The sequence below is a fragment of the Salminus brasiliensis genome, chromosome 11 (assembly GCF_030463535.1).
Source record: "Salminus brasiliensis chromosome 11, fSalBra1.hap2, whole genome shotgun sequence".
Lineage (NCBI taxonomy): Eukaryota > Metazoa > Chordata > Actinopteri > Characiformes > Bryconidae > Salminus > Salminus brasiliensis.
In genome coordinates, this window is record NC_132888.1 from 835919 (window position 1) to 862896 (window position 26978).

General features: G+C 42.0%; 1 protein-coding gene across 1 annotated transcript in view; it reads left to right on the plus strand.

Annotated features, from left to right (window-relative positions):
• Positions 1-26978, plus strand: part of grin3ba (glutamate receptor, ionotropic, N-methyl-D-aspartate 3Ba) — a 112180-nt gene that overhangs the window by 64930 nt on the left and 20272 nt on the right. Inside the window, 3 exon segments of the mRNA XM_072691395.1 lie at positions 5338-5483; positions 16638-16753; positions 24138-24289. Of these exon segments, the coding sequence (XP_072547496.1) occupies positions 5338-5483; positions 16638-16753; positions 24138-24289 (414 nt within the window).

The following is a 26978-nucleotide window of genomic DNA, read 5'->3' on the forward strand; positions in this document are numbered from 1 at the left end:
ATTAGTTGTAATGAAGTTGTAATGCAATAATAATGCACAAAAGTACTGGATGGAGCTCCTCCATCATCATTCCAGAGAACACAGTTCTTCCACTGCTCCACAGCTCCTCAATGCTGGGGGGCTTTATACCCCTCTAGCCTGGTATTAGACAGCATGGTGCCGATAGGTTCACCAGTGTTTATCTGCTGCAGAGAGTCCTATTCTATTGGCAGTACTTCTCTACAGGGACTAGACAAGCTGTGTCAGCATTAGGTGCAACTTTATGTAGCTGAATGCATTTATTAGAAGGGGTGTCCACAAACATTTGGACATATAATGACAGATGCTGCTGTGTAAAATAGACCAACCACAGCCGTTCCAGCTGAAGATGCCAGGGGTGGATACAGCACGCCAAGCGTTTCTTTCCAAGGTACATGACAAGGGATAACATCAGATGTGACGTGGACACGTGGCCAAATGCTGGAAGGCCGTGGAGATTACTGTAAAACTGGGCTGTGCATGCTGGCGTTTCTTTCTGTGGCTTTTTTGCATTATATTTGTGTATTTTATTTTTACACATAGAGCCAAAGACTCTCAGACTCTACATTCTACAACAGTTAATACCCCTCATTCACTCACTTCACCTAGGTAATAGATAGATAGTATATTTGTTTGTTTGTTTGTTTGTGCGGGTCGACCTAAGACAGATGGATTCCTCAGACTGAGTCTTGGTTTCTCCCGAGGTTTCTTCCTCTTAGTATGAGGGACTTTTTCCTTGCCACTGTCGCCACCACCTCCATTGTGGTGCTTGCTCATAAGAGGCGTGGACCCGGATCTCTGTAAAGCGCTTTGTGACAACATTTCTTGTGACAGGCGCGATATAAATACACTTTGAATTGTAATATTAATTGAATTGTACACTGAATGTTAATTATATTCAATTAATTCAAGTAATATATAATTGAATATTTAATTGTAATAATAAAACATGAATTGAATTGAATTGCATTTAATATATTGCCCAGAATGTGACAATCAAAGAAAAATAATATTAAAAATATTAGAAAACAAGGATGTTATAATGTCTGCTGTTTGCTGCTAGAGAGTAAAACCATCGCTGTTATGCCATCAGTGGTTAGTATTTCGACAGTGGCTGGGCTGTGACTATACCTTTCTCTTGGATAGTGTTGTGAAAGAATGACTGAATGCTGAGCCGGTTTGCTGTGTGGTGAGAGAGTTAGTGAATGTAGAGAAAGTTCTGGTTGCCTTTTGAAATGTCGAGTTCTGGTATTTAGTGAAGGAGAAGTGCTTTTCAGCAGGAAATGAACTATTGTGTTAATTGTGTGAGTTTTTAAAAAGAACTTCTTGATAGTATTGGTAAACGCTGGTAAGCGTTGTTGGTGAAGCGTTGGGTTTCTGGTCCCAGAATAAGATTTACAGCACTACATGTGTATGCAACACAAATGTAGGTCACTTTACATATTGTTCTGCAAATATCAGCAAATTCCTCCTGTGTGAGTGCAACGAGACTCACTACGATGGAAATCCAAGCACAGATACTAAAAGCTAACAGAAGAAATTAATTTATTGTAAAACAGCTCACTCTGCATCCCGCCACTGATCCTGGTCAGGCCAGAAGACTCCCCATCCTCATCAGGTGAGATGTTCTCCCTGGCCAACAAGGGAAAAATGCCAGACATGCAGGATCTATCCCTGGCATTCATCTGCATGGATGTCATCACATGCTTCCTCCATTGCCTGGAGTAGTGCTACAGGCTTGTGGGGTCTGCGTTCATACACAGAACTGGGGAATATGGTGGAAGGTACGGCAGAACACACACACCTGAGTGTGCCTCTTTTATACCCTGACTAATGACAGCTGGGTTTGGACAGGTGCAACAGGAGTGAGGCTAGGTGATGATCAGGGTGTTGCACTTTGAAGGCCAGTGTTTGTAGTGTTAGTAATGCTGTGGATACGTAAGCTTTAGGTTTTCAGAATTGTGCACATAGTTTCATTTGCTGTGTGAAGGAAGTGAGCCAAATGATTCATGATTGGTTGTAAAAACAGAATCTCTATGATGTGAGAATGAGTTCAGTCCATACAGGAGTTCAGTTTATCAGGGTTTGGTTGGTAAAAGCTGCATGTTGTGTAATGGACAGTTCAGGGGCTGTAGGTTCAACTCATCACTAATCACAGACTGAACAGCACTGAATAATCTGAATATCAGGGTGGTAACACAGTGTTCATTAGGCATTAATACAACTCACAATGCTTACTTTATAATTGTCATATAAAGAGAAAGACCTTGATTAATCTCTAACCTGGCTTCTTATAATAAAATATTACCCAAATACCTCAAATAACTATAATATCATTATAGAATTGATATAATTTTACACTGTAAAAGTGGTTCATCTAAAAAGTGGGTTTATGAACTGGGTTTGTAGAACTTTTAATCAGGTGATGGTTTGTTTATGATGATGGTGTTTGTTTGAGTTGAATAAAGCCAGTTTAATTACTTAAATACTACATGAAGTCATTTTTGTAGGTTGAACAGAAAAGCCACTCGTTCCCGTGTAAATAAAGTTTTTGGGATAAGCTTTCTGATTGGCTCATTTACACTGATGAGGTTTTTGATGCATCGTGGTATTAAAGCCGTTCAGCTGCATTAAAGTATCTACATACAGTACTGAGTCTCACATGTGTGGTTCCTGATAATATGGGGGTACTTAGCACTTAACACACGTTCAACATAGCAGAGCTGGATCAGCTGCATGAATCGCATTAGAATCACATTAGTCTTTCTCTTCCCTAACCTTGGCGTATCTCTGTAATTAGGCTGCAGTAGGAAACCTTAGCATTAGCAGTTAAATACAGGAGACTGAACCATATACATAATAAAACTGATCGGCTTCAGTTCTCGTTAAGTCTCACATTAATTAAAATAATGTGACCATTAATACAATCTTCACCACTTTGAGTCAAATCTTGCCTTTTGAGTCTTTTCGCTGTGGTTCTTCCTCATGCTCTTTCAGAAGGTCTTCCCTTGAGCAACTCCCTTGCTCCTGGAGTTGGTTCTTCTACTGATTATTGGTTCCTCTGAGTGGTTCTTCTTATGCTCTTATAGAGGTTCTCCTTTTGAGTGTTGTGTGGTCTGTCTTCTTGTTTTTACAGAGGTTTTGCTAAGAGGTTCATGCTCTTAGATAGGTTCTCTATTTGAGTGTTTGGGGGGGGGGGGTCATTTGAGTCTTGGTTCCACTCAGTGGTTCCTCCTCATTCTCTTAGGGAGTTACTTTATTCAGGTCTCAATTGCTCTCAGTGGTTTTCCCCAAGCTCTTGGTGATTTCCTCCTTTGTAATCTTGTTTCCTCAAAGTTTTTCATCTTATCCTCTTAGAGGGGTTCTCCTTTTGATTCTTCTCAGTGGTTCTTCCTTATGTTCTCAGGGAAGTTCTCCATTTGAGTTATGATTCTTCTCACTGGTTCTTCCTCATGTTCTCAGGGAAGTTCTTTATTTGAGTTTTGATTCTTCTCACTGGTTCTTCCTCATGTTCTCAGGAAAGTTCACCATTTGAGTTTTGATTCTTCTCAGTGGTTCTTCCTCATGTTCTTGGAGAATTTATACATTTGAGTCTTGCTTCCTCTAGGTGGTTCTTCTTCTTTCTGTTAGGGTGGTTTCCCTTTTTTAATGTTGGTTCTATTCAGTTGTTCTCCTTCAGCTTATGAGACTTTGTTCCTCTTAGTGATTTCTCCTCATGCTCTTGGTAAGATTAAGTCTTGCTTTATCTCTGTGGTTCTTCCTTATGTTCTTATGGAGGTTCTCCTTTTAAATGTCCTCATGTTCTTGAGAGATTTACCACGTTTTGGTTTCTCTTCGTTCTTCTGCTTCCTAACCACATCTTTAAACACACTTTCTTTAGGGTGTTCTGGAGTAACTGTTTTATCAACAGAAAGTTCAGACTCCTCTTCCATCCTGTGTGTGATTGAGAACCTAAAGTATCTTATTTTAGCTTAAACAGTTTCAGTTTAACTTCTTTAATAGCTTTTTCTACCATGTCAGGATCAGTAGCATAAATCAGCACATTAATCTTGTTCTTTTTCTTCTCTAACCTTGACATGTCTCCTTAATTAACATCCAATAGGGAAGAGTCTAATTAGAAACTCAGTCACATGAAAGAGACTAAACACGGATGTAACACGGTGTAATGGAAGAGTCGATGTAAAATCTAATAATAGTTGCTATTAATTCTCAAAACGTCGCGCATTAACTTATAAAGTTATGACCAGAAAACTCTAATTTTCACAAATATTGCATTTTGAGCCTTGGGTCATCCTCCTGCTGCACAAGCCCAATTAGACTGAATGGAATTGAACTGAAATGGCCTGAGAGGATCTTATCTGACTGATCTGTGCAGCCATTAATAAAGCAGCTGGCTTTAACCCAGCTTAAACTGGTTATCAGGCTTGACTATTTGGGTGAGAAGATTGCTCTGAAAGTGAATTCAACTGCTTAGATTTTTACCATTAGAATTGTTAGAAGAACGTTTCAGCCATGTTTGACACCAATAACACATTGCCTTTCTCTGTTGAAAAACGTTCCAAACACATTATATGTCCAAATGTTTGTGGACACCCCTTCTAATGAATACATTCAGCTACTTTAAGCTGCACTCATTGCTGACACAGATATGCAAATGCACACACACAGCTTGTCTAGTCCCTGTAGAGAAGAAGTACTGCCAATAGAATAGGACTCTCTGGAGCAGATCAACATCATGACCCTATTGGCTCCATGCTGCCTAATAATGCCAGGCGTGGGCTAGAGGGGTATAAAGCCCCCCAGCATTGAGGAGCTGTGGAGCAGTGGAGGAACTGTGTTCTCTGGAATGATGGTGGAGGAGCTCCATCCAGTACTTTTGTTTGTTGGGGGGGGGGGGGGGTTGGGGATGATGAGGTGGGGTGGTGATCATCCATCTAACATCCTGATCTCAGTAACGCTCTTGTTGCTGAATGCAATCAAATTCTCACAGCAATGCTCCTCCTCCACAATCTAGTAGAAAGTCTTCTTCCCTGGACAGTAGAGACCGTTACTCCAACAAAAGCAGGATCAGCTCTGTTTAATAGATTTAATTTCAGAAGAAACAATGAATGAACATATTTTTACATGATTTCTCTAAAGGGACTGGATGGTGTGTGTGCATTTGCACATCTGTGTCAGCAATGAGTGCAACTTATAGTAGCTTAGTGCATTTATTAAAATGGGTGTCCACACACATTTGGACATTCACATATAAGAGCTCTGGATAAGAGTGTGTAATGTCCACTGACTTATTTATCTCTTGATTTCTTCTCCTCTAAGCTCCACCACCCTTCTCTGGGTTTCCGCTTCGGGACGGTTCGGGAGAGCAGTGCTGAGGATTATATGAAGAAAAGCTTCCCTGAGATGCACGAGTACATGAGGCGCTTCAACAAACCCACCACACCTGAAGGGGTCTCCACTCTCAAGTAAGAGTCCTATACAGATGGAGCGATATTACCTATCAAGGCTCCACCCACACTTAGTTACATATTAATAAAACACAAGATGTAGGTATTGTGATATACACTGAGGAGGCGGAGCTACAGTCTCTCATTAGGGTGAATATTAATAACGCTCTAAATGTAGGTATTGTGATATACACTGAGGAGGAGGAGCTACAGTCTCTCATTAGGGTGAATATTAATAACGCTCTAAATGTAGGTATTGTGATATACACTGAGGAGGCGGAGCTCCAGTCTCTCATTAGGGTGAATATTAATAACGCTCTAAATGTAGGTATTGTGATATACACTGAGGAGGAGGAGCTACAGTCTCTCATTAGGGTGAATATTAATAACGCTCTAAATGTAGGTACTGTGATATACACTGAGGAGGCGGAGCTACAGTCTGTCATTAGGGTGAATATTAATAACGCTCTAAATGTAGGTATTGTGATATACACTGAGGAGGCGGAGCTACAGTCTCTCAATAGGGTGAATATTAATAACTCTAAATGTAGGTATTGTGATATACACTGAGGAGAAGGAGCTACAGTCTCTCAATAGGGTGAATATTAATAACTCTAAATGTAGGTATTGTGATATACACTGAGGAGGCGGAGCTACAGTCTCTCATTAGGGTGAATATTCATAACGCTCTAAATGTAGGTATTGTGATATACACTGAGGAGAAGGAGCTACAGTCTCTCATTAGGGTGAATATTAATAACACTCTAAATGTAGGTATTGTGATATACACTGAGGAGGAGGAGCTACAGTCTCTCATTAGGGTGAATATTAATTACGCTCTAAATGTAGGTATTGTGATATACACTGAGGAGAAGGAGCTACAGTCTGTCATTAGGGTGAATATTAATAACACTCTAAATGTAGGTATTGTGATATACACTGAGGAGGAGGAGCTACAGTCTCTCATTAGGGTGAATATTAATAACGCTCTAAATGTAGGTATTGTGATGGTGCTGGATGGTGCTGATGTGCTTTGAGTTGCTGGATTTTTGGAAACTTTGGTGTTGAAACTCATCAATAATCAGTATAGAATTCAACACTGCGTTTTCTTTTCCTCTCTCTCTCTCTTTCTGCCAAGCTCTTATCAAAGCTGGCCTGTGTGAGTTAGTTATCAGCTCACTGCAGCAAATGAGATTTTACCAAAGGGGGAAAAAGGGAATTACATTCAGATGGTAGATCAGAACCCAGACTGTTATGAGACTTTGTCTGGACGAATAAACTTCTCCCGGAAATGACCAAGGAGCACAGGACAGTGTAGCTCCAGCAGCAGCCCCATGTGTTTGACTGTCAGTAAAACAACAGCAAAAAAAAATTCATCAACAGCAACAACAACAACTGGAACCACAGAAAGATCTCACCAAAACCCGAGAGAAGAGCATCACACACTTCAGTCAGGCTTAGTGAGGTCCCCAGCAAATAACGGGGAAAATAGGACTTTGATCCATATCTTCGAGAAAGCAGAGAGGGAGTGTTGTTCAGTAATTGCGAGGTCCAGCATGAGATGCCCAGGGGCTCCGATCAGAACACACTGAAGACTATGATGAAATGAGAACACACACCCCACCTCCTGAAGAGCTCTTGGGTTTGGTGTCTGGGTGCATCCAGCAGTTAGATCACTCTTCTCTTCCTGAAAGAGGAATTAGATGGAGCACAAACACATTAATGCATACTATTAGCTCTATTCATTTTACGGAAACAGCTTCCTGAGTTTGACATTTAATACCTTGGTGGTTGACATGAAGGAAAACAGTAACAGTGCAGTTTCATATAATTACTCTGAAAGTTCTAATATCATTAATATCCAGTATGAAGTTTTAATAACATTAATATCCAGTATGAAGTTCTAATATCATTAATATCCAGTATGAAGTTTTAATAATTTTACTATCCAGTATGAAGCTCTAATAGCATTAATATCCAGAATGAAGCTCTAATATCATTAATATCCAGAATGAATCTCTAACAAACATTAATATCCAGAATGAAGCTCTAATATCATTAATATCCAGAATGAAGCTCTAATATCATTAATATCCAGCATGAATCTCTAACAAACATTAATATCCAGAATGAAGCTCTAATATCATTAATATCCAGAATGAAGCTCTAATATCATTAATATCCAGAATGAAGCTCTAACAAACATTAATATCCAGAATGAAGCTCTAATATCATTAATATCCAGAATGAAGCTCTAATATCATTAATATCCAGTATGAAGTTTTAATAATTTTACTATCCAGTATGAAGCTCTAATAGCATTAATATCCAGAATGAAGCTCTAATATCATTAATATCCAGAATGAAGCTCTAATATCATTAATATCCAGAATGAATCTCTAACAAACATTAATATCCAGAATGAAGCTCTAATATCATTAATATCCAGAATGAAGCTCTAATATCATTAATATCCAGAATGAAGCTCTAATATCATTAATATCCGGTATGAAGCTCTAATATCATTAATATCCAGAATGAAGCTCTAATATCATTAATATCCAGCATGAATCTCTAACAAACATTAATATCCAGAATGAAGCTCTAATATCATTAATATCCAGAATGAAGCTCTAATATCAATAATATCCAGAATGAAGCTCTAATATCATTAATATCCAGAATGAAGCTCTAATATCATTAATATCCAGAATGAATCTCTAACAAACATTAATATCCAGAATGAAGCTCTAATATCATTAATATCCAGAATGAAGCTCTAATATCATTAATATCCAGCATGAAGCTTTAAAAACATTAATATCCAGTATGAAGCTTTAATAACTTTAATATCCAGCATGAAGCTCTAATAGCACTTAATGACCTGAATGTATTAATAATTAATATATGTCTAGTATATTTATTTATTGTAGTTTTAAACAGAACATCTAAATACTTATGATATCTATTTTGCAATATTTAAATCGATACTTGCTATGTTATGTTTGTAGCTTATAGTATAAAGTTTAATCTTTATTAATATGTCCACTGATTCCACACTCTTTAAAGCAAATGTTTTAAATGCTAAATGAAACATTATCATATATAAACATTGCTTTTCTTCAAATGTTATTATGTTATTATTTAGCTTTGGAGTCTCAGTGTTCCTGAGTGCACACTGTACAGGACTCAGCATTTTGAGGATGTATTTATAGATAGCTGCTGGTATTTCTGATCTGATAATAAAAGTGCAAACAGTGCCAGGATGTTCAGTGTTGGAGTAGTTCTCACCCATGTGATCAGTTTATCACAAAGCTGCAGGAATGTAGAGTTTCTCACACAGTCCTGTATCAAGCACAGCAACTTCATTTCATTCATTTCATGGTCTGTATCCCAGAGGAAGAGAGTAGCCCAGCAGTTGGGCAGTAGTACAGGCCATGTAGTGTCTCTGGGAATGAGCTAATGAACACAACACAAAGAATCGCCTTTGGTGTTCTTCAACCCAGGTCTGGAAGGAATGACTGAAACAAGTGAAACATCATTTTCTTGGCGAGGTGTCAGACATTGCACTTTTTGAGGTACTTCTTGTTCTTGTGGTCTGTTCTCTCTCAAGCTGCTGACGTAGAAACTGTCAGCTGTTTGCAATAAACCAATCAAACAAAACACAACTAATAGAACAAGTGTTTTCTCTAAAGTCAACACAGAATGTCACTGTCACATGACTACTGCAGTCTCCGATTTTTCACCCCCTTCATGACAAGCGTCTTTAGTAATTATTAGAGCCCCTTCTGCTGTTACAACATGCTGCAAACGTGATGCATAGACACCATTCCTGAGGAATCGTAGCCAGTCGTCATGGGCAGTGACCACCAGTGTAAAATTCTTTATACCCCAAAAAAGTTTTTTTATAGTCGGACAACTGTGATGGCCACTCCAGAATCCTCTAGGACGTCTTCTGAAACCAAGCCGTGATGGACTTTCAGGTATGCTTGGGATCATTGTCCTGTTGGAAGGTCCAATGACGCCCAAGCTTCAGCTTCCTCACAGAAGGCATGAGGTTTTCTCCTAGGATTTCCTGATGGATTGACTCCATCTTGCTCACCTCAGCATTGCAGAGCCACCGCCATGCTTCACTGTAGGCAGGAAGTTACTTTCATCATATGCTTCATTCGTTCACCTCCGGACACACCGCAGATCCATAGCCCTGAAAGGGTCCAGTTGTGGTTCATTTCTCCACAGAACAGAACCCCAGAACTTTTGTAGCTTGCTTATCTGGTTCTGAGCAGATTGGAGCTGACTGTTCTTGTGCTTTTGGATCAGAAGAGGTGTACAGGCCTGGAGACCTTCAGCATTTAGTGTACACCTTACTGTGCGAACTAGTACCAGCTGCCACCATCTTGCTTTAAGTGATGGCGTCCTCTTTTAGCTCTTACCATTCCTGAGGAATCGTAGCCAGTCCTGGGCAGTGACCGCCAGTTCACTAATATTCTTTGCTTCACTGCTGCAATCGCCTTCTTTACATCCCACCAAAGGTTTTTTATAAGCCGGACAACTGTGATGGCCGCTCCAGAATCCTCCAGGACTTCTTCTGAAACCAAGCCTTGGTGGACTTTCAGGTATACTTGGGATCATTGTCCTGTTGGAAGGTCCAATGACCTTACTGTGCGAACTAGTACCAGCTGCCACCATCTTGCTTCAAGTGATGGCGTCCTCTTTCTGCCACGTCCAGGTAGTGTAGTGCAGTGCAGTGTTCCTTTAATTTGTGAACTCTGCTTTTAGTTGGGTCTCTAGGAGCATTCAGTGCTTTGCTTCTTTCTGGATCCCTTTCTTTGTTAATGAAAGCAGTGAGCTCTTCTCTAAACCATCTAGACAACTCTCTTGACTTCGCCATATTTCTTACGTGCAATAAAACCTCCTGAGTCAGTCCAGGTATTTGATGTGTTTCATCTCAGGCACATCTGATGCACCTATTGAAGCCCTTGATTTTCCCTGTGATTTGTGAATGTGTGTCTTATGAGGGATTTTGTTCAGGGGGTTGATTTTAATGCTGAGACTGTAGCCATCATTAAAAGTGGCAGTTTGTGTTGAATTGGGACAAGCAACTTTTATTATTTGTGTTGAGATATTTAAATATTTATTTAAATATATTTAAATGGTCATTTTTGATTGGTTTATTACAAACAGCTGGCATTTTGCAAATAAAAAGTATGGTTGTTAAATAACTGTGATTGCAACTGTAATGAGAAATTCTGGAGGAAACGTAGATCAAATTCAGTCAAAGCTCTAGAACCACAGATCCGTTCTCACGTTCCACTGTAAAATAGTTCCACTATAAATGTTCTTGTTACCTTCAGAGAATGCTCTTCACTGCTGGGAGTTGGGAATAATAAGATAAGATAAGATAAGATAAGATAAGATAGTCCTTTATTAGTCCCGCAGTGGGGAAATTCACAGTGTAACAGCAGAAAGGGATAGCAAGACATAGCAAAAAAAATTTTGATAAATAAATAATTTACACTATATACACACAATATAGATAAGAATTAAAAAAGCAATAAACAATATTATTTACAGCAAAAGACTCTTAATTGCACATGGGGGGGATATTGCACATAGTATTCCCTGAACATGAACATGTGTGTGTAGTTAAGTGTGTGTGTATGTGGTCCGCTGGGAGCAGTGCTGGTTGTGTAGTCTGACGGCAGCAGGAAGGAAGGACCTGCGATACCGCTCCTTCACACACTTGGGGTGAAGCAGCCTGTCGCTAATATATGTTAGTGACATCTAGAGGATGCCAGAGAGTGCTCTGCTAGAACACAAACAAAGGATCAGAACTGGGTCAGACTTCAAATACTGATACTAGATCTGTTAAAACATGCCTGAATGGGCCCCAAGCCCAATCTACTGGTTTGGGATATCCCTACTTCAGAAGCTAGCATTATAGTTTTAATTCAGCAGGTGGAGGTTCTCTGACATGTATAATAATAAAGCAGTGGAGCATTTCACTGAGGACATAGCTGGTTGAAACACAGATTGCGCATTAACAAGACTTTAAGGCATCATAATGTACTTGTTGTCATGGCTGGTTAGGCCAGGCACCGAGGGATGAACACTCGCAGAGATGGGTCCAATGCAAGTACTTTTAATAACAAAAAGGGTACAATACAAAGAGTAACTGAAAGCAAGTAATGCAGCAACTAAAAGGGCTTAAACAGGAAAGTAACGTAAACTTGACAACCAAACGGACGAACACAAAGCACACCTGAGACCGGGGGAGGGTTCTGGGAGCTGAGCTGGGTGAGCAGGATCGGGAAAACGGGGAAAATACAAAATAACCTTCTAGGCAGTGCCTGGGGAGACTAAGGGGAAAACTAAGGACACACGTGAATCATGCAGAGACTACACAAAACCGGGGGTAGAGAGCTGGGGAACCAGCCGCTGAACCATAAATGGCTAGGCTGACCAAACCTGAAGACGCGAAGTAGAAGAGGGTCACCTAGCTGGAGTGAGAGTCGAGGACATATCCGGGGCGCGAGCGAAAGCGCCTCGCAAAACCCAATGCCTGCGGACCATAACTCGAGTTCGCCCCTGGGGACAGGCGTGATGACGCGGACCTGACACTAGTACTACCCTGGTATTACAGAAAGTGCAGTTTCCACTACTTTCAGACACAATCACAGACATTAGCTGTGTCTGAAACTGTGCCCTAATCATCATTACCTATATTTTAAAAAATCGAGATCATTAAATAAAGCAATATTATAAGGAACACGTAGGCAACCCCCAATCAATATTGTTACCTATTGCACTACACCAATCAACATCCGGTCAACATCCGGTCAGTATCTGATCTGTTCTGCCACTGTGGCTGATGGAGAAAGTTTTGAACTCCAGGAATTTGAACTCCGGATAGGACGCAGCACTGCAGAAGGCTGGCAGTTTCGTTAAACATCTTGTTTCACATTGTCATTGTCACATTCTGTTATAATGTAAACACAGCATCACAGTCCTTGTTTTTCATCATTGATTTCTGAAGCTTTAAGACTTACACACCTATGTAAACTCTCAAGTCTTCTTCAAATGGACTGCTTACTATTCCGTCTTCCAACCTTCATTATTATGTTCAAACCCAAAAAACACCCACTTCCTTCTGCATACAAACGTCCTCTGTCCTGAATCTGTCATAATTGATCATTGCCTCCTCTGTGATCTCTTTTGTAAATTGTTGTCATTCATTTTTGTCATCTATATGGTTTTTCTGATGTTTAGTCATTGACATGTTCATTGTAATTGTAATAAGTGCCTTTGGTTCTTTGAAAAGATCTATAAAAGTGTCATTTTTATTATCATTATTAGTGGTGGTAGTATGAATAGGAATAAAACTAATTCGTCATTTCATGCTTTTCCAGATGATTTCATTTATATAGCCATGAATCATGGTTTTAAAAGAATGTCTAAGATCTCCAACATTAATTTCTAGAGAGAGTTTAGAGAGATGGAAAGTTGTATTGTTTTTGACAGACTATTCCTCTAAAAGCTCTTACAGATTTACCCCGGGGACTGTGTCGGCTCGCTCTCCTTCCTAAAAGAGGAATTAGAGGAGTCACACAGTTGCTGGCTTTCAGACAAAAGCAGTATGCACAGAGAAAGGCAGCTGGAACATGCAGCTGCTCTGGTAATCCTGAAACTTGTAAGTCTGTCTCTGTTCGCCCCTGAGAGCAACACGACCCGAGCGGCCTCCAAATTGTAAAAGAGGCAGCGGCAGGCACCCCCAAATCCTCTAAACCCACCGCAGGAGGCCAGAGGTTCTCTTCAGAGGAGATAGAACATTCCCTAGAGTACACAACCCCCCTCTGTCTCTCCCAATCTATCGCTATCGTGCCCTCGCTCTCTGTCTCTCTCTCTCTGTCTCTCATTTGCTATCTCTCTGCCTCACACACACACACTTATTTCTGCCCTTTCTCTCTATTTTATGACTGATGCTGTGTTTTTTCTATCTCGTGTCAAAACCACCTCAGCTCACTTCTCCAGAGACGAAAAACACGGTCAGCATCTTTACTGCTCACATCCCTGGCGAAAACCTCCACAGTGCCAGCCAAAACCTTGGGCTACCTTTCTGTCAGATTGGTTTCCTCTGCAGGTTTTATTGTCAGATATTGCTGCATGTTGCTTATATAAGACCTCTATCTGCCAGAATCTCGATTATTCACCCTGCATGCAGTCAGACGAGACTTTCTAATGTGGAGGAACTGATTAGGAGACAAATCCATCACTGCATTTTTTCCATTTCTAATTCCAGGATAAAATGATTAACTGTGTTTTTTCCATTTGTTGTGTTTCTTCATTCATTCTAGGTCTAAGTGTTTCTCCATTAGTTCTCTCTCTTCCTGGAGACCCTTGGCCGTGTTAAAAGCCCATGATAATTACAAAGCAAGCTAAAAGTTGGACGGAAATTAAGGGTTTGGTTCCAAAATGCACTAAAAGCATTTTCATCAATTTTTGTTTAACAGTGAAATAAGCTGAGTGAGATTTACACACTAGAACTGTTGCAGTGGTGATATTAGCAGTGATTAATTTACATTTATCCAATAATTTGATCAAATGTATTGCATTAAATGGATTTATAATTACAAATTAGTGCTCTAAAATTGTGAAAATAAAGTTGCAATTAAATCAACAACCAACACATCAAGCTTATTTTCATCTACCCATCCTTCCTTCTTCTTATCTACTTCTTCCTGGTCAGGGTCGCAGTGGGTCCAGAGCTTATCACTGGGGGTGAGGCAGGAATACATCCTGGGCTATTGTCATCTACTTTAGAAATATTCAATTAGCTCATTTACAACATCCAAAAATTACAGACAAACAAAAGTATGGATTCTAACACACTTTAGTTCCTGTCCGTGTACAGTGTTTCTTCTGTAGTTCTGTAAGTCACTCAGAACCTTTACACAGATACTTTTACTTCTACTGAAGGAGCGATACTTTTATTGGAGGGTGAGTTTGGGATGCTCTGCAGTCGTCTGGGAAAAGTCTTCCCACTCTCTGTGGATAAAGGTGCTTTTACACTGAAGCGAATCACTTTCCCCAGCAGGTCAGACAAGGGCCAGCAGGTTTGGCTCTCCACAGCTGCAGTCATACAGAGTTGAAGGCTAGTTTTCTGAACTTCTGATGAAACGCAGAAAAGACCAAATTGTTGTTTTTTAGAATCTCCTGCTATCTTCTCCTCCAACTTCTCAACACTGGCTTGTTTTTATGTGTTCTATGTGCTTTGAATATGGATGTGACACCTGATGAAATGCAGCATGCTACCTTTCAACAATCTGTTTATGCAACCTCCTATTTGCATATAATTCTCAACCTCTTCTCCTGCTTCGTTCCACTGACACTCCCACAGTCCTTAGAGTGCAACCGCTGCCTGTCTCCATATAAAGCAAAGGACCAGATTCAGAAAAAAGGGCAAGAATGGAAAATGTGAAGTATGTAAGCAGTATTTTTACACGTGACTTCGGTAACAGCCAGTCTGGCTCTATATGTCAGTAAAATGACCTCATGTTTATTAATGACCAACTTGACACCTATTTGGAGCTAACATGGACTGAAGATTCTTATAAAAAAGTTCTTTAAAACAAATAAACAAATATATTATCTGCTGTATCAAATGTAATCATCAACTTGAGAAATGATGATGAGGTGATCCTTGTTTATGAATGAGCAAGCTTGTTACTGCAGTGCTACATCCGTTTAACGTCACGGTAAATCTGGGGATTGTTTTATAAATCTGGCCCAATGGGAGGTAAAGCAAAACTCACTTGGCTTTGCTGTCTGGTGAATGTAGCACCTGTGAAGTGTTTCTCAGGCTTGATTCTCCTCACTTGGTCCAAACAGACTAAGGCAAGACTGGCTCGCTGTTCCTGGTGAATACAATGGTCGGGTTTGATAATTGCGATGTAGCTCCGAATGCAGCAGCCAGTGGTCCATTTACTGAGGGCTGGATTTGCTGTCCCACTTCACCGTCCCCAACCACACCCCTGTGAACACCTACATAACACACTGAGACGATGAAGGGATGCTGAAAAATGAAACACTGCCAAGCATCACCAAACACTGCCTAAATGCAAAATTCTGCAAAGCATTGCATCAAACCAGCTCAACACTGTAACACAGAGCCAAACACTGACAAACATTCCAAGAACTACCGAACACTGAGCAGAATACTGCAGCATACAGCTAAAAAAAGCCAAGCACCGTACAACAGCGCATCCTTCCCATCCAGATGTTGTTGTTGTTGTTGTTGTTGTTTTTATTTAGAATGGTTTAACTGGTCTACCAGCCCGTCTAACTTGAACAAGCTGGTGAACCAGCATAACCAATCTGGTTGGCCAACATAACAGGTCACCAGCTTGGTTAAGGTTGTCATGCTGGTGACGAGCATAACCAGCATGACCAAAACTAGTAGTCCAAGTTGGTTGCCAGCATAACCAGCATGATGACCAGCTTAGCATATATAGTGTACTTGATGGCTTAGCTCAGGGCTGCTCAATCCTGCTCCTGAAGATCAGACCACCCCAAAGAGTTCAGTCCCAACACAGCTGACTCTAATGTTCAGTTGCTCCTGAAGGCCTTCATTACCTGGATCAGGTGTGTTAGATTCGTGGTGGAGTTGAACTCTGCAGGGTGGTAGATCTCCTGGCTTAGCTGATCTACCAGTATGATGAGAACAACCAACCTGGTAGACCAGCTTAACCATCAAACTCAAATGAAAACTTACCCTATACTGGTTTTACCTGCTTCTTTAAACCACTAGATGTGGTCTCAAAAGATGTGAGGTGGGCTGATCATCCACTAGCTTTGACCCACACCCACACACTTTGACCAGCTTCTGACTCCTTCCACACTGCTGAAATGTCTGAATGAGGGAATCGAAGGATCTGATCAGAGCTGCGATTAAAAGATTAGCTGGATGCTGTTGCAGTCGAGCAGCCGCAGATATTCAGCCAAGCTCAACGTGGAAATGTTTGGTCTATAATCAGAAGCTTGTGTGTATATATATATATATATATATATATATATATATATATATATATATATATATATATAATATATAAAATGTGTGTGTGTGTGTGTGTGTGTGTGTGTGTGTCTGACCGCTCTGCTCTTGTTGTGTTCAAGGACAGATCCAGCTCAGTTGGACGCCTTTATCATGGACAAAGCCCTGCTGGATTACGAGGTGTCCATAGATGCCGACTGCAAGCTGCTGACTGTGGGCAAGCCTTTCGCTATTGAAGGTACCTTTCTGAACCTGTTCACCTGATGTACCTGTTTATCATTACACATTAATTATGTAAAGAATCTAAGCAGCAAAACAACCTCATTTTTTTGGTTCCTAAAAAATAAAATACAAGAAAAAATGTTAAAAGTGTCTTTAAAGTGTCTGCTGTTTCTGTATATATATATTATATAAGCAGATCCTGTTTGTTTGTTTATTTCTCCTTCCCACAATAAAGCCAATATATACTATAAATAGAACAATACAGAGTCCTTTCCTCCTCAAGGTTGCTTTATGGGAATGTACTGTATATCAATAAAGAAAGACTCCCGCCTGCGGATCTATGAAGGTTAAAGGGTTTACAGTCAGGAATTGTCAAAGACAGGGAATGTCGTGGAGGTGAAAGAAGGCAGATTTAATGAGAGACGTGATCTGAGGTTTAAGTCGAGAAGGACACCAAGATTTCTGGCAGACTCAGCAGGTTCCACAGCCTTGTTCAGTGGCGGACAGTGTTTCTACATTTATTCATGTGTTAGATCTGCAGCGCAAAAGTGAAAACATCTCAAAACCATCTCACCCCAGCTCCCTCCCTCTGAGTGTGGCCGACCTGAGGAACAGAGAACATGCACAATATGTTAGAAATTCATACTGGACTTAAGAGGTGTAGCCGTGTCAGTCTAAGTAGCTTCAATCCTCAGTGATGCCATAGCCATACGTCAGAGACCCAGTGGGCAGACCTGCCTCTCTGTCTCTGGGTGGGGAATTAAAACGATATAAGATTCATACTGGATTAAAACTACTCCACAGTCTTTACTGTCAGACTGTTAAAACTACACACGGTGCAGATTCAAGATCATTGATCTTGTCCGATCAATTTAATTAGAGCAGAGCTAACCAAGCTCCATCAGAGCTTTATGTTTTGCCAAGTTTCCGCTGGTGTTGTCTTCAGCTTGGCTGTTATTAGGATTATGAGTGGCTCTGCAGATGATGTTATCTGCATGTTCTCTGAACCCTGCTGTGATTTTAATAGAGAAAAACCTGATTAACATTTACTCCCAGTTACATGCTACAGCCTCCAGCACTTCTTCATTACCATTTGACAACTTTACCAAGGGGTGCCAATAATTGTAGAGGGCGGCAATTCTGTGGAGTCAGAGAGGAATGCATCCAAATGTGGATCAGTTAATAAATACAGAAACAGGGTCTGCTTGTATCTGGTCCAACTTTACGACCTTAGTAATTCTGCTCCAGCTGGAGTGAAAGCTTTGACTCGTGTTGTGTGGAAAGTGAAGCTGCTGTGTTTTGTAGGTGCCTGTTATTATCTGCTGTATTGGTGAGTGCATGTGCAAGGATTTCAAAAAGTTCAGCTAGCTCAGATTCTGGATTCTCCATCCTTACTATTTATTAAATTCTGAACTTATAGTGCCGGTGAAAGTTGAGCTGCTGAATGTTAGAGATGGTGAAATCTGAGCTGCTGAATGTTAGAGATGGTGAAATCGGAGCTGCTGAATGTTAGAGATGGTGAATGCTGAGCTGCTGAATGTTAGAGATGGTGAAAGCTGAGCTGCTGAATGTTAGAGATGGTGAAAGCTGAGCTGCTGAATGTTAGAGATGGTGAAATCTGAGCTGCTGAATGTTAGAGATGGTGAAATCTGAGCTGCTGAATGTTAGAGATGGTGAAATCGGAGCTGCTGAATGTTAGAGATGGTGAATGCTGAGCTGCTGAATGTTAGAGATGGTGAAAGCTGAGCTGCTGAATGTTAGAGATGGTGAAAGCTGAGCTGCTGAATGTTAGAGATGGTGAAAGCTGAGCTGCTGAATGTTAGAGATGGTGAAAGCTGAGCTGCTGAATGTTAGAGATGGTGAAATCGGAGCTGCTGAATGTTAGAGATGGTGAAATCGGAGCTGCTGAATGTTAGAGATGGTGAAAGCTGAGCTGCTGAATGTTAGAGATGGTGAAAGCTGAGCTGCTGAATGTTAGAGATGGTGAAATCTGAGCTGCTGAATGTTAGAGATGGTGAAATCTGAGCTGCTGAATGTTAGAGATGGTGAAAGCTGAGCTGCTGAATGTTAGAGATGGTGAAAGCTGAGCTGCTGAATGTTAGAGATGGTGAAAGCTGAGCTGCTGAATGTTAGAGATGGTGAAATCTGAGCTGCTGAATGTTAGAGATGGTGAAAGCTGAGCTGCTGAATGTTAGAGATGGTGAATGCTGAGCTGTTGAATGTTAGAGATGGTGAATGCTGAGCTGTTGAATGTTAGAGATGGTGAAATCGGAGCTGCTGAATGTTAGAGATGGTGAAATCGGAGCTGCTGAATGTTAGAGATGGTGAAAGCTGAGCTGCTGAATGTTAGAGATGGTGAAAGCTGAGCTGCTGAATGTTAGAGATGGTGAAAGCTGAGCTGCTGAATGTTAGAGATGGTGAAAGCTGAGCTGCTGAATGTTAGAGATGGTGAATGCTGAGCTGTTGAATGTTAGAGATGGTGAAATCGGAGCTGCTGAATGTTAGAGATGGTGAATGCTGAGCTGTTGAATGTTAGAGATGGTGAAAGCTGAGCTGCTGAATGTTAGAGATGGTGAATGCTGAGCTGCTGAATGTTAGAGATGGTGAATGCTGAGCTGCTGAATGTTAGAGATGGTGAATGCTGAGCTATAGTCAGTTTCATTGCTTCTCTTTGTGGGCTGTAATTGATGTGTTTGCATTGCCAGAGCAGCTCATGTTAATAGAGTACAGTATTTATTCTACAGCAGTAATGAATGATGTAGGCAGCGTTTGCGTTTGCATTTAAAATAAGGAAACAGAATCAATAGTTTTTATCCTCCTCAAAGCAGAAGAAACCCATTTTGGAGTCCTGATTGATTTATTCATAATTCAAGTCATTAGAGAACTGACCGTGTTTTGGCCACTGCAGTGGACGGTCCTTTTGTGTGGGAGTGCTGAGTGTGGGATGTAGTCAGTGAGAGCTGTCCAGCCTCTGGAATTAAACAGCGGGCCGTTCAATTAACAGCTCAGTCTCTCTGCAAACTTTATGATAAAGCCTGGGCTAATGGAGTCAGGGCTAATCAAGAGAAGCTAACACAGAGCCATGCTGTGTGCACACAGACACAGCAGGACCATCCTTCAGCCTCTGCTTTATAGAGTGGTCAGCCATTTACAACTTCTCCAAATTACTTTATTAGACATATTACAGCCAGCAGCCAGCAGCACACCAGGGAGACGCTCCGAAACAGCGGGTATGGTTTGATATATGAGAAGAGGAGGAGAGAGGAGGAAGAGGAGAGAGGAGGAAGAGGAGAGAGGAGGAAGAGGAGAGAGGAGGAAGAGGAGAGAGGAGGAGAGAGGAGGAAGAAGAGGAGAGAAGAGGAAAGGAGAGGAGAGGAAGAAGAGGAGAGAATAGGAGAGGAGAGGAGAGGAGAGAAAAGGAGAGGAGAGGAGAGAAAAGGAGAGGAGAGGAGAGAAAAGGAGAGGAGAGGAGAGGATAGGAGAGGAGAGGATAGGAGAGGAGAGAAAAGGAGAGGAGAGGAAGAATAGGAGAGAATAGGAGAGAATAGGAGAGGAGAGGAGAGGAGAGGATAGGAGAGGAGAGGAGAGGAAGAAGAGGAGAGGAGAGGAAGAAGAGGAGAGGAGAGGAGAGGAGAGAAAAGGAGAGGAGAGGAGAGAAAAGGATAGGAGAGGAGAGGATAGGAGAGGAGAGAAAAGGAGAGGAGAGGAGAGAAAAGGAGAGGAGAGGAGAGAAAAGGAGAGGAGAGAAGAGAAAAGGAAAGGAGAGGAGAGGAGAGGAGAGGAGAGGAGAGAAAAGGAGAGGAGAGGAGAGAAAAGGATAGGAGAGGAGAGGATAGGAGAGGAGAGAAAAGGAGAGGAGAGGAGAGAAAAGGAGAGGAGAGGAGAGAAAAGGAGAGGAGAGAAGAGAAAAGGAAAGGAGAGAATAGGAGAGGAGAGGAGAGGAGAGAAAAGGAGAGGAGAGGAGAGAAAAGGATAGGAGAGGAGAGGATAGGAGAGGAGAGAAAAGGAGAGGAGAGGAGAGAAAAGGAGAGGAGAGAAGAGAAAAGGAAAGGAGAGGAGAGGAGAGGAGAGGAGAGGAGAGAAAAGGAGAGGAGAGAAAAGGAGAGAAAAGGAGAGGAGAGGAGAGAAAAGGAGAGGAGAGAAGAGGAGAGGAGAGAAAATGAAAGGAGAGGAGAGAAAATGAAAGGAGAGGAGAGAAAATGAAAGGAGAGGAGAGGAGAGAATAGGAGAGGAGAGAATATGAAAGGAGAGGAGAGGAGAGGAGAGAAAAGGAAAGGAGAGGAGAGAAAAGGAAAGGAGAGGAGAGAAAAGGAGAGGAGAGAAAAGGAGAGGAGAGAAGAGGAGAGAAGAGGAGAGGAAGAAGAGGAGAGGAGAGAAAATGAAAGGAGAGGAGAGGAAGAAGAGGAGAGAAAAGGAGAGAAGAGGAGAGGAGAGAAAAGGAGAGGAGAGAAAATGAAAGGAGAGGAGAGAAAATGAAAGGAGAGAAGAGGAAAGGAGAGGAGAGAAAAGGAGAGGAGAGAAAAGGAGAGGAGAGGAAGAAGAGGAGAGAAAAGGAGAGGAGAGGAGAGGAGAGAAAATGAAAGGAGAGGAGAGGAGAGAAAATGAAAGGAGAGGAGAGGAGAGAAAATGAAAGGAGAGGAGAGAAAATGAAAGGAGAGGAGAGAAAATGAAAGGAGAGGAGAGGAGAGGAAGAAGAGGAGAGAAAAGGAGAGGAGAGGAGAGGAGAGAATAGGAGAGGAGAGGAGAGGAGAGAATAGGAGAGGAGAGGAGAGGAGAGAAAATGAAAGGAGAGGAGAGGAGAGGAGAGAAAAGGAAAGGAGAGGAGAGAAAAGGAAAGGAGAGGAGAGAAAAGGAGAGGAAGAAGAGGAGAGAAGAGGAGAGGAGAGAAAATGAAAGGAGAGGAGAGGAGAGGAAGAAGAGGAGAGAAAAGGAGAGAAGAGGAGAGGAGAGAATAGGAGAGGAGAGAAGAGGAGAGAAGAGGAGAGGAGAGAAAATGAAAGGAGAGGAGAGGAGAGGAAGAAGAGGAGAGAAAAGGAGAGAAGAGGAGAGGAGAGAATAGGAGAGGAGAGAAAAGGAGAGAAGAGGAGAGGAGAGAATAGGAGAGGAGAGAAGAGGAGAGAAGAGGAGAGGAGAGAAAATGAAAGGAGAGGAGAGAAAGGAGAGGAGAGAAGAGGAGAGGAGAGGAGAGGAGAGAAGAGGAGAGGAGAGGAAGAAGAGGAGAGGAGAGGAGAGAAAAGGAGAGGAGAGGAGAGGAGAGAAAAGGAGAGGACAGTGGAGGAGAGGAGAGGACAGTGGAGGAGAGGAGAGGAGAGGAGAAAATAGGAGAGGAGAGGAGAGGAGAAAAAAGGAGAGGAGAGGAGAGGAGAAAAAAGGAGAGGAAGAAGAGGACAGGGGAGGAGGAAGAGGAGATGAAGGAAAGGAAGAGAAGAGGAAGAAGAGGAGAGTTTGATGAGCTGAACTGTGTGTTTATGATCTTCTGAATTCATTTGTTTTCACTGTATTCAGAAGTTCAGATCTTCACAGTGGTGTGGACTTTCGGCTGATCCCAGTCTGTAACTGGATTAACTGGGTTGAGGTTGAGGTTGATGTGAGGGTTGGGATGAAGGGTTAGGGGGAGAGGAGAGAGGAACATAGCAAAGAAAGGAGAAGAAGAAAACAGAGGAAAGCAGAGAGACGTGTGTGTGTGTGTGTGTGTGTGTGTGTGTGTGTGTGTGTGTGTGTGTGTGTGTGTGTGTTTAGCTGAGGTGAGGACAGGAGAGAAGATGAGAGCAGGACAGTATTAGGATGCAAAAGTGTGTGTGACAGCGGTGATGTGTGGGTTCACAGTAAGGCAAAATCCTTGATAACATTCGTGTTTGAGCAGTGTGTGAGTGTGTGTGAGTGTGTGTGAGTGTATTTGACAGCAGTATGATATGCTACGTACGCACTTATTCACATTTCCATAAGAACACTCTCATCCCTACTTTCATCAGAACACATTCATTCCCGCTTCCCTGAGAATCCTCTCATTACAGGTAACACTCAGATTCCGGTTTCCCTGAGAACACATTCATTCCCCTCTTTAAGAGAACACTCAGACTCTCTTCCCTGTCACTCAGAAAAGACCTTTATCTAGTTTATACAGACTAGAATCTTCAAGCAGCTTGATGTTCCTGTGACTACAGTTGCACATATTATTCAGAACTTTAAGATTCATGGGACTGTAGCCAACCTTCCTGGATGTGGCTGCCAGAGGAAAATTGATGACAAATCAAAGAGACGGATAATATGAATGGTAACAAAAGAGCCCAGAAAAACTTCTAATGAGATTAAAGGTGAACTTCAAGCTCAAGGAACATCAGTGTCAGATCGCACCATCCGTCGTTGTTTGAGCCAAAGTGGTCTTCATTGGAGATGACCAAGGAGGACACCACTGTTGAAAACAAATCCTAAAAAAGCCAGACTGGAATTTGCCAAACATGTTGACAAGCCCCAAAGCTTCTGGGAAAATGTCCTATGGACAAAATGGAACTTTTTGCCAAGGCACATCAGCTCTATGTTCACAGACGAAAAAATGAAGCAATCAAGAAAAGAACACTGTCCCTACTGTGAAACATGGAGCAGGCTCCGTTATGTTCTGGGGCTGCTTTGCTGCATCTGGCACACGGAGTCTTGAATCTGTGCAGGGTACAATGAAATCTCAAGACTATCAAGGGATTCTAGAGAGAAATGTGCTGCCCAGTGTCAGAAAGCTTGGTCTCAGTTGCAGGTCATGGGTCTTGCAACAGGATAATGACCCAAAACACACAGCTAAAACACCCAAGAATGACTAAGAGGAAAACATTGGACTATTCTGAAGTGACCTTCTATGAGCCCTAACCTAAATCCTATTGAGCATCTTTGGAAGGAGCTGAAACATGCCGTCTGGAAAAGGAACCCTTCAAGCCTGAGACACCTGGAGCAGTTTGATCATGAGGAGTGGGCCAAAATACCTGCTGAGAGGTGCAGAAGTCTCATTGACAGTTACAGGAATCGACTGATTGCAGTGATTGCCTCAAAAGGTTGTGCAACAAAATATTAAGTTAAGGGTACCATCATTTCTGTCCAGGCCTGTTTCATGAGTTTACTTTTTTAATAATTCTGTTGAAGCATGGCTGAAAATCAATGTCTGACTTTCTTAGGTTAATTATCATAGAATTTTTGTTTGTTATTACTTTTGTCAGATTCAAGTTATTTCTGTGACCATTGTGGGTTTTCCTTTCACTAATCGAGGGGTACCAACAATTTTGTCCACGTGTGTATGTCCAAAATGAACAATCAATAAAACAACCAATTCCTACAAATACAAATACACATCTGAAGGGAACAAGTAATGCAGTCGTCAAGAATAAGCTGGCCAATACATGTGTCTCTCTTTCCAGGGTATGGGATCGGCTTGCCCCAGAACTCTCCTCTGACCCGTAACGTGTCCGAGTACGTTAGCCGCTACAAGTCAGATGGCTACATGGACATGCTGCATGACAAGTGGTACAAAGTGGTTCCATGTGGGAAGAGGGTCTTCGCTGTGACCGAGGTGAGATTAGTGTACCTGTATGGAGAGTGTGTGTGTGTACCCTGTTTACTGTCTTCTCTGGATATGAAATGTTTCCAGATAGGATAGAGATAGGAACATGTGTGTGTGTGTGTGTGTGTGTGTGTGTGTGTGTGTGTGTGTGTACATCAAATGTCCCAGGATTATGAACACTGTGACATTGTGGCACATTGCGCTGCCACAATGGGACAAAATTTTAAGACCCTCTTATCTCAAGTTTATTTATTTCAAAAAAATACTGTATCAAATAGTGCTTTATTTAAATTATGGAATTATTAAATTACCCTGGTTTAATTAGTTGTTGTCATTAAGTCATTTTTAGTTAAAATTTTAGTCCACTTTTTATAGTGTAGTTAACATAGTTGTCATGTCATGTAAATAATAGTACCCTGTGAGGGACTGGCCAGGGGGTATTCCTACTTTGTTCCCAATGATTCTTGGTAGGCTCCAGACCCACCACAACCCTGACCAGGAAGCAGTGGATAGGATGATGGATGGAGGTCATTTATATCATTTTACATTTTACAGCTTACCATAAACATCACAAGATACATTTTGAAGTAAACTCTATTTAGTTCATATAAGTTTGGGTTAATCTTCTCAGCCTGAGGACAGAAAAACATGAAACTACATTTTAGCAAGTGGGCTCCCGAGAGGTGGCGCTGTCTAACTATTGATTCTGTCAATAGAAGGTCAGAGGTTAGATCCCTGATGATGCCACAGCCATAAATGTCCAGGAGTCCTCCCTTTGCCAGCTAGTGCAGGCATCTGACATAATGGAATTAGCCATTAGCATTCTTCTCTAAATTTGGTGTCATCCAGTGGTTCCATCTCAGTTCCAGAGGGGGCTCACTGACTGAACTGAACAGGGAGAAGGGCGTCTCCGTCATTCCCACTCCGGGCCGGAGCGCTGCTGCTGCTACTGCACTATGGAGGTTTGGTGGTGGAGCTGCAGGAGGAGAACCTCTCTCCAGAACTGCTGTGTAACGCTGCAGAACCCATAGAGTCATATTAGTGTAAAATCCTGTAGTATTACTCTACCACCTCCGCCCACATGCTGCTCCACCTTCAGATCAAGCTTCTGCAGCTCTCACACTGTCCAGAAATGCACGTGTAAAAAAGCTGTCCATGAGGGAGCGCTCAGCAATTCTGTGTGTGCCTTAATCCGTGTACCCTTCGTAAAGTTTGCCCTGCTTGTCAGGAGGGAGACGTTTTCCTTTAAAAGCTTCTGTCTGACTCGACTGTCTCCCGAAGTCTGATAGCCATTTCATCAGGGTGACGATGTGTCTCTGTAATCTGTCCTCATTCCGGACGAGAGTGTGTCAGCTCTTCCAGCTCACACCTGCGGCTCTGAGCCGCCAGCGCGCGCACACACACACACACACACACACACACACACACACACACACTCCATCACTGGAGACTCAGTCCGTCACCTTGCAGGACCTGCAGCACTCCCGCAAGACATGACATTGTCTCAGGCGGTCTGGCTTCATTAAAGCAATAGTTCAGTGATAAATCAAATTTACACCATTGTCCCCTCAGCCTAACCATAGTCCATCAGCCAAAGACATATGCAGTGTCACACATATGGCACACTGTTATCAATAAAAATGGACAAAAGTACAGATAAAATTCAGGCTTCAGTCTGACTGCTAATGTTTTTTGCTGCAGGCTGTACCTTTGTTCATTTTGATAGATAGCAGAGTGTCACGGGCAGTTCTGGGACCCTGCAGGCCTTCATCACCTGCCCACCCAAACGACTGCTCAGGTTTTTTAGTGGTAAAACATTTGGTATAGTTGAGCTCATAGGACTTGTTGTAACTATCCTTTGCGAGAGAGCCACAAAACCTTTGCAGCCCACCTGCACTGGTTATTTATGGACAAAAGTATTGGGACACTTGTTCGTTCACTGTTTCTTCTAAAATCAAGGGGATTAAAAGAGTTGATTCTGCTTCTGTTGGAGTAACTGTCTCTACTGTCCAGAGAAGAAAATTTCTACTAGATTGTGGAGGAGGAACATTGCTGCGAGGATTTGACTGCATTCAATAACAAGAGTGTTAGTGAGATCAGGATGTACTGGATGGAGCTCCTCCACCATCATTCCAGAGAACACAGTTCTTCCACTGCTCCACAGCTCCTCAATGCTGGGGGGCTTTATACCCCTCTAGCCCACGCCTGGCATTAGGCAGCATGGAGCCAATAGGGTCATGATGTTGATCTGCTCCAGAGAGTCCTATTCTATTGGCAGTACTTCTCTACTGTTAGCAGACAGAGTGTACTGTCATCCACCAGCAGGGGGCCTGGCCAGCACAGTAGAAAAGCTGGTGGAGCTGGAGCAAGGAACTCCAAGCCCCAGAAGCCCAAGAGGTAATCAGCGCTGACCAGACCCACCTGTGTGGAACGGTATATATACACCCAGCCAAACACAATTCCCTGTCGCACCTTTGTAGAGGGGCGAGCGGTAACAGGTGTTCTGAGTTGTGAAAAAATGCAAGAGCTGAAAAGTTAAAGTGGTGAACAGCTGAAAAGAGTTTGTTGTAAACAGTGGCGAAAAGGAAAACTAGAAGAAAAGAAAATAGTTTGAGTTAAAGGGGTTTAGATTGTCCTTTGTTTGAGTACACACCATTCCTGCTGTTTCCTTTGTTTGTTTTCCCGCCCTTTTTCTACA